General features: G+C 46.4%; 1 protein-coding gene across 1 annotated transcript; it reads right to left on the minus strand.

Annotated features, from left to right (window-relative positions):
* Positions 1–3,803: 3,803 nt before the first annotated feature.
* LOC138521422 (protein HEXIM1-like) lies at positions 3,804–6,724 on the minus strand. Its single transcript, XM_069634233.1, has one exon. The coding sequence runs from the start codon at positions 6,376–6,378 to the stop codon at positions 5,002–5,004; it is 1,377 nt and encodes a 458-aa protein (XP_069490334.1). The 5' UTR covers positions 6,379–6,724; the 3' UTR covers positions 3,804–5,001.
* Between the last annotated feature and the right edge of the window lie 644 nt (positions 6,725–7,368).

The raw sequence follows: 7,368 nt of genomic DNA on the forward strand, positions 1-7,368 counted from the left end.
ACCAAATCCTAAATCCAGTCTCACTGCAGGGCCCTCCGTTTTGTAAGGTCCAAATAGACTTGTTTCTCCCGTTTATACTAACCCATCCTGCAAGTGGAATTATAACAAGTCCGCCAACATACTATGCTTTCACCTATTTGCCCTCGGACTTCCATAAAACGAGACCTCCCATTGTCAGCTAGAACCTGGTGCAGCTGAAAGGCATCCATGCAAGGACTGATGCACTCAACAACGTCCTTTCCATGACAGCAAGTCACGGAATCTTCCTGCTCCTTACCTACAGGATCCTAAGAAAAAAAGAAAAAAAACAACAAAAAAAAAATAGCAAGGGGACTGCTTCCTTGCTAGGATGTTGCGCCTACATTTCTGTCTCTACCAGTTTTAACAAAGCATAGAGGGTATCCATGTTTTATTCCCCATTTTTTCTTAGTTATGAAAACAAATTCCTTTAATGGAAATAGGGGATGGATCTTCTCCATTTTCCTGCATGAATACACCTGCAGGCCAATGCCTCTCCTCCGACACTTCTTTTTCGTGTTTTTTCCCCCTTGCTCTTGCCAGCCCGCCCACCTCTCCAGACTCACTATTTTTATATTTTCTGCCCATCTCCCCAGCCACATGATTTATTGTCTATATTGAACCCTCACACACCCACCCAACAGTGTGGATACGCCTGCACAGACCCACGCGGCCTGAACAGCCCTTCTTCTGTGACTCCCATAGAGCAGTCTTCCCAGGCAGTCGGCTAATGGCCACAATGCAACGCACTAACTGGGAAGTTCCCATAGCCCGTTTGCCCATGGACACTGGGCCAAACTCCCTACAGAACACCCCGGGTATGGTGATATGGGCAGCCATTACTGAGCTTTGGTAAAACCCTGCCATTCCTCGTTACTATTTCCTGCGCCTGACCCGATGTAGACAATGCACTGAACTCAGAATGATAGGCTGTGTATGGCACTTGGTGTTGCATTCAGGGGTGGCCAGTCTCTCACTCGGGCAAGAACTTTGAAGACAGGCCGGGTTTGCACCTGGGTGAATTCCCAAAGGTGGGCAATGTGTTGCACTTGGGTGGATTTTGAGGGTGGGCAACGTGTGGCACTTTATAAGGACAGCCTATGACACTAGAAGATTTACAGGGATGGATCTTCTAACTGCAATATATGGGCTAAGAGTTTGCTATTGTATTTCACATAAAGATATATGCAAGTAACCTTGGTATTGCATGACGGTAGCCCATCTATAACACTTGGAAGATTTGTAATGACTACCCGTCCATTGCGTTTAGGTTTACGAGGGCAGACTGTACACAGCACTTGACAATTCAGCATAGTAGTCCGTCTACTGCACAAGATGTATGAGCATAGCCTGGCTATAGCTCTTAAGACTTTGAGGGTAGCTGATCTATTGAGGTTAGAAGATTTTATGCAGGTAACCCGTCTTTATACAGACGACCTGGTCACAGATACATCAAAGACAAATCTCCATCTGAACCTCAAGGTACACATTAAAGCACCACTTCAGTGGACCTCTGCAGGCGTGGCTACCCACCCGCATACATCAGAATGTGGCAATGACCTACGACAAAAAATGTGGGCTACCTGGACACATAAAGAGTCCCTTGCACACTCTCCTGTCCACCTCAGCACCCATCCACATGCTTGACCTTCTTGGGCAGCTTACTGGAGACAGCCCGCCCATTTAACTCACTATCTTGGCCAAATGCACATACATCTGACAATTTCCAGTACCTTGGACTTCGGTCCCTCTAGGGCGTTCCCACCACAAGCGCATTGAGGGCACATTAATGGAGTAAAGGCGCTATGTAAATGACAAACTACTACCATGCTCCCACCCAGAGCTTTAAATTGCTGGGAGCTATTTAGCTCATGGATAGGGCCTATAGGAGCCTGGTTAGCGTGACACTAACAGCTACCAGTCGTAGTTCCTGGTCACTGGTTAATGCTAGATACCCAGGAGCTGCTTTTAGTTCCTACTTATCCAATTTTAATTTCGATCCCTCTTCAAAACCTTTTTCCTACCCAAGCATTGCCATCTTTAATGACAATTTTGGTAACCCATGTACAGGTAGGACATCTTTTAAACCTGCACTGTGTACAGGTCGTGCAGAAAGTATCAAAATTAAATTGTCAAAGACAAAAGCTTACGTCTGGACAGTGCAACTTAGAATCGGTTGAACAGTTTATATTTGTTGTGTGGTTGGTGAGGAAACTGGACATTAAAAATATGTGGCATAAATTGTAACCTCCATTTTAAACGTTACATTGATATTTTGTGAAAAGATCTACATCACCAAGCAAACATGTTCATCAAATGGCCCTTCCAGCAAGAACCCCTTACAGGATGTATGTACAGGACCAGCTGAAATGTTCAACATAGAACAGTCTCCAGACCCCTCAGTACATTATGTGATGCCAGGATGGAAGAAATTAGCCATAAAATAAACTGAAACCACTGCACTGGAAAGCTGCACTTGAAAAAGCGCATCTCTTTGGTGACCCAACTATTTACAGTGGCCAAAAATTGGGTCTCAAATCACCGATTTCCACAATGAACATAAAACCAACAAAAAACCGTCCACCTTGCCGTCAGAAAGCAGACATCGTTGGAAAAGTTAATACATGACCAGCAATCGGCCGGGGCACAAAGCCAATGAGAAAACTTACCTCCTCAGGTTCGATAAAACTACAGTGAAGTATACAGGACTTTTTTCCACGTTGAGGGCTTAAGCATCACATTAAATAAACGTAACGTGGCAGGGAGTCTGCATGCCCCACGGGAGTTCCAGCAAATCACCAACTATTTCAGCTTTGTGTAGTGATACATTTCTTTTTAATAACACTTAACACAAACGCACAGTTCAACATTGTGCTCACCCAGCCCTTGTTTAAGGCCAACGACTGGCAGTGTTGCTTATCTGATACCAAAATCACTCAAGTTCTCACAAGGCGTTCCCGATTTAGACAGAGGAAACTCACCTTGTAATGGTCTGCTTTCACACATAGCACCACAAGGGGATACCAGCACGGAATTCTGCTCGTTTAAAGGCTATGCATGTACATATATATTTTAAGTATCACCAATGGGTGGTACTTTTCTGGTTTCTAAATATAGTAGGGCCTAGGCCTAAGACCATGGTAGGATTAGAAATACGCTTCAGAAAGCATGTTGTCTACTAATGTGTTTAAATGCACCTACATCGCTGGGATCCTAAATAGCCGACAGTTGAAAATCAGTACTGCGCACAAAACTCAGTGGTTCATATAGGTAGATGGTACTTAGTAGACAACTTGTGTTTTTTTAACCAGCACTACACACTACAAATGTTGTTCGTACTTCAATAACTACATACACTGTTTTCACAGCGAGCCACAGGTGGCACGCAATGGTTCTGAGATATTAGATACATTGGACATGATTTGCAAAGCGTTTTTGATTTGGGGGGGGCATTGAAAAAGGTGTCTGTAAATCAGGCCCAACATGTTACCCATGTTGGCCAGCAAATTCTGTTTTACTGCAGGCTAATTGGATGAACCTTCCATCGTACCAGGACTTCAAATGGCCCAAAGTTTTTAAAGACCATAAGTCTCCGGATTCTACCAGGGCTCCGCAAAATGCATTCCTCTGACAAATTTCATAGAGCGCTAAAACAAATGGCAGGTTCATTAGCGACAGTTCTGCTCCTCCTTCCGTAGATGTTCTTTAGAATCAATTTGTAAAAAGGATAAAGTATACAGGAATAAGTGTTGTCAATACCAGACGAAGAAAAACACACAACACGATTCAAGTCATCTTTTTATTTGCCCTAAAATTATGAAAATCCCTTTCAAAATGGACATTGAAGGGCGATTAAAAATACCCCTTTAAGATTAAGCTGTATAAATAGCTATAGAAAAAACAAACCTATATTACAGGCAGATTTTTTGATTAACATTCATTGGAACCCACACAAATTAAAGTTTAGAATTTTGGCCATTTATTTTTAGCACTCTCAAATAAGATGTTTTATTTTTTTAAATAAGCGTAATATTTGCAACAATTCCAATTAAAACAAATGCACGAACAATTAACGCTGCCCCGCTACCCTGAAGCCCAATAAGTTGGCAGCACATAATTAAAAACACCAATATGGATAGAAGACATGGCAAAATACACTGATCAAAATGGTAAAAACGTAGAATTGAATGATGCGATGAGTTAAGTCAATAAGGAACACAGCTGTGGTTTCGTACAAAAGCGTTTCATACATCTTTACCCATGTTGGGATCCTTTGTAAGTACAAAGAGAACATTTTTACATGGTTTAAGACCCGGGACAAATGTGACTTGTGTACAGAAATATTTAAAACGGGCATGACCCGAGCAATAGTAATACAAGACCCTACACATATGGGGAAATCTCCTCATGCACCGTTTGTGAGGACCTCCGCATCCAAGGGGGGTGTCGCATTAGCCTAAAATAAAAGGGCGATTCGTTGTTCTTAAAGTTAACTTAGATATGCAAATCGTTCGTAAAAGGTCAGCTGCCACGGGGAAATCGTTTACACAATGCTTACATGGGCGAATACTTCACACCAGGATGATGCACACAGGCTGATAATATCACGAAGGGGCACCTAGAACAGTCGTTTGCATTACCATTACAGCCAATCTTTCATGGAAGGGAGAATCATAAATGACTCTCCCTAGTACGGAGGGATACCACATCATCCAGCGAATAGATTTAGAATAAACGACAGAAGAGCGTCTTAAATAATGGCGTTTCACGGAAAGGGCAGAAGTACAAATAGCGTCAAAAAAGGGGATGGGTGTGTCGGCTCCATTTCTTATTTAGTATGATTTTGCGAACAGGAGAAGAGTGCGAAGGAAACCAAGTAAAGTCTCAACGAGCACCCGCTTATAAAGAGGGCCAGTCTCTTGATATATACATAAGTGTACAGCTTTTACGTGTTAAACGTCCTTGCTCTCCTTTGGAATAAGTTCAGTCCCCGTAGCTGTTGGAAAGGCGGTTCTCTTTTTTCTCCTGAATCAATTGCGTGTTTTGAGCTCGCAGCCGGTCCAGCTCGAGCTCCAGCTCTCGGATTCTGGGATGGGGGTGTTCAAGGGGCTCTACGTTTGGGTGGGGAGGACCCTTCGGGAGCTGCAGGGGGTATCCCCTGGGAAGTGGATCTGGGCGATTGTCTTCCGTATGGCGTTGCAAGGGAGTTTCCCTTAGGAGATAGTCTGAATCCGAGTAGTGTGGGTCCTCCCTAAGGGGTAGTATGAGGTCTCCTCTGGTCGGTGGGTGAGGCTCTGCCCCATGATGTCGGGACAGCGCGTTCCCTGCATGGGTATGAGAGTCCTTATGAAGGTGTCGGTGAGGAACCCTTATCCCTTGCCTCCGCAGCCGGTTGTTCTCGTCCTCCATACGGGACAGGCACTTCTCCAGCTCCAGATACTCACGCACCAGCTGCTGTTTGCTCATGTTCTGCAGACTCTCGGTGTGGTAGCGCTCGTATGTCTCAGAGAAATCTTTGAGCAGGAAACCCCCGGGACGTAGACCAGAACCGGGCCCTCCCGTACCATCACTGCCCGGGCCCTCGGACTCTTCCTCGGGGGGTTCCTCCTCGCTGCTCTCCGTGCCGCCTCCGCTCCGCAGATCAGGCTCGGCCTGGGCATGGTCTTCCATGAGAAACTGCGTTGTGTTGTAAGGTGCCACAGGCTGCCCCTTAGCGAACATCTCGGCCCGAAGGCGGGCCGCGCGAACACTCTCCCGCTCCTCCAGCTGCTGCTTCTCCTCCCAGGACAATTTGAAGTAAGGCTTCCAGCGCCTCTTCTTTTTCGAAGGTCGGCGCCGGTGCTTTTTTTTCCGCCACTCATCATCCCCTCCACCACACGGGGCAGGGTGCGCGCTCCTATCCCATCCGTCACCAGCAAATATCGTGCCCACCCCACCCTTCCACTCTTTAACGGTAGGTGGCGCTGCGTCACAACTAACCTTTTCGCCGCCACCGGGCAGCTTGAAGGTCTCGTCCAGGCCTCCCCCTCCCTGCGGGACACTGGCATGCTGCCAAGTGGAGTTTTGCTCTGGCCACAAACTGAGCTCTCTAGCGCAGTCCAGCTCTTGCAGCACCCATTGGTCTCTCTCCTGCGCTCTATGGTATTCTCGCTCCTCCTCTCTATGACAGCTGTCTTCCTGTCTCGTTTCCTCTCTATGGTATTTCTTTTCCGGACTCTGCGCTCTATGACAATCTTCCTCTGTCGTGTCTTCGCAGCGCCACCCACCGTCCAATTCCATTCGCCGCGCATGCGCAGATCCTCCCCCACCTGCACTCACGGGGGAAGTTTGGCAGTTGTCTGACAGCTCAGGTTGTTCCATTCTTTTGCTGAGCTGGTGAGCGCTGGGTGACTGTAATCAGCGCTGTTTGATCTCCGAAGTTCCTGTTGGCAGTGCTTTCGGTCGTTAATGTTTCAGGTTCCTCTTTCAGCCTTCCCCGCCTGCAGCAAGGTGTGGCGGGGCATTTTTATAAGTTCTGCAACGTCTCGCTAGTTGTGTCTTGTGGAAAGAGTTGCTCAAACAACCCTTCTTTTTTCTTGTAGTTCTGCTCTTCAATATCACTAAAGCAGCTGTCAGGCTGGTCCCCGCCCCCTTAGGTCTCCCCGATTCCACTTCCCACCCAAGAGGCAACAACTAAGCTTGCTGACTCCAGACTGCTGTTTCTAGTGCTCGCCAATGTCTTATATACCAGAACTGGCCTCAGCGCTGCGCAGGCGCCAGCGTGCCTTCTCTTGGGAGTTGTAGTCTGTGTGCCTCTGGAACGCCTTAAGAGAACAATGCCTACCCACTACAACTACCAAGAGCGCCAGCACTCACTCCTCCAACTAGCCAATCAACGGAAAGATCATGAGGTCTCGCCAAACCAAACTGTCATTGGTTGCAGCTTTTGTGAAGGCTCGCTAGTATCGGCCCCCTTTCTTCACCGAGGGATGGGTATGTCAATCAAAAGCCGACAGCCAATCACAACAATGCTTGGTGCGTTACAAACGACTCCATTTTCTCTCTGTTGGTATGAAGAGGGACGACGCGAAGACAACGCGCTGATTACGAAGATCTTGGAAAAAGCGTGTCGGCGAAAGAAAAATACTGCATTCTTCGCTTCTTGTTTAAAATAAACCAATTTTGATTTTCGGAGAATACGTTTTTGTCCACTGTGTTTCATTTTTCCTGACTACAAGCCCCTCAACAGTGAAAACAATCCTAACCGTCGACGGTCAGCACGAAAGAAATGGCGGATTGACACGCAGTATATTTTTAGCGTTCATTTTTTTGCGAAAAAACGACAGAACCACAGAATAAATACAGCGGCGA

This window comes from Ambystoma mexicanum, chromosome 13, assembly GCF_040938575.1.
Source record: "Ambystoma mexicanum isolate Mex_15411 chromosome 13, UKY_AmexF1_1, whole genome shotgun sequence".
In the NCBI taxonomy this organism is placed as follows: Eukaryota; Metazoa; Chordata; class Amphibia; order Caudata; family Ambystomatidae; genus Ambystoma; species Ambystoma mexicanum.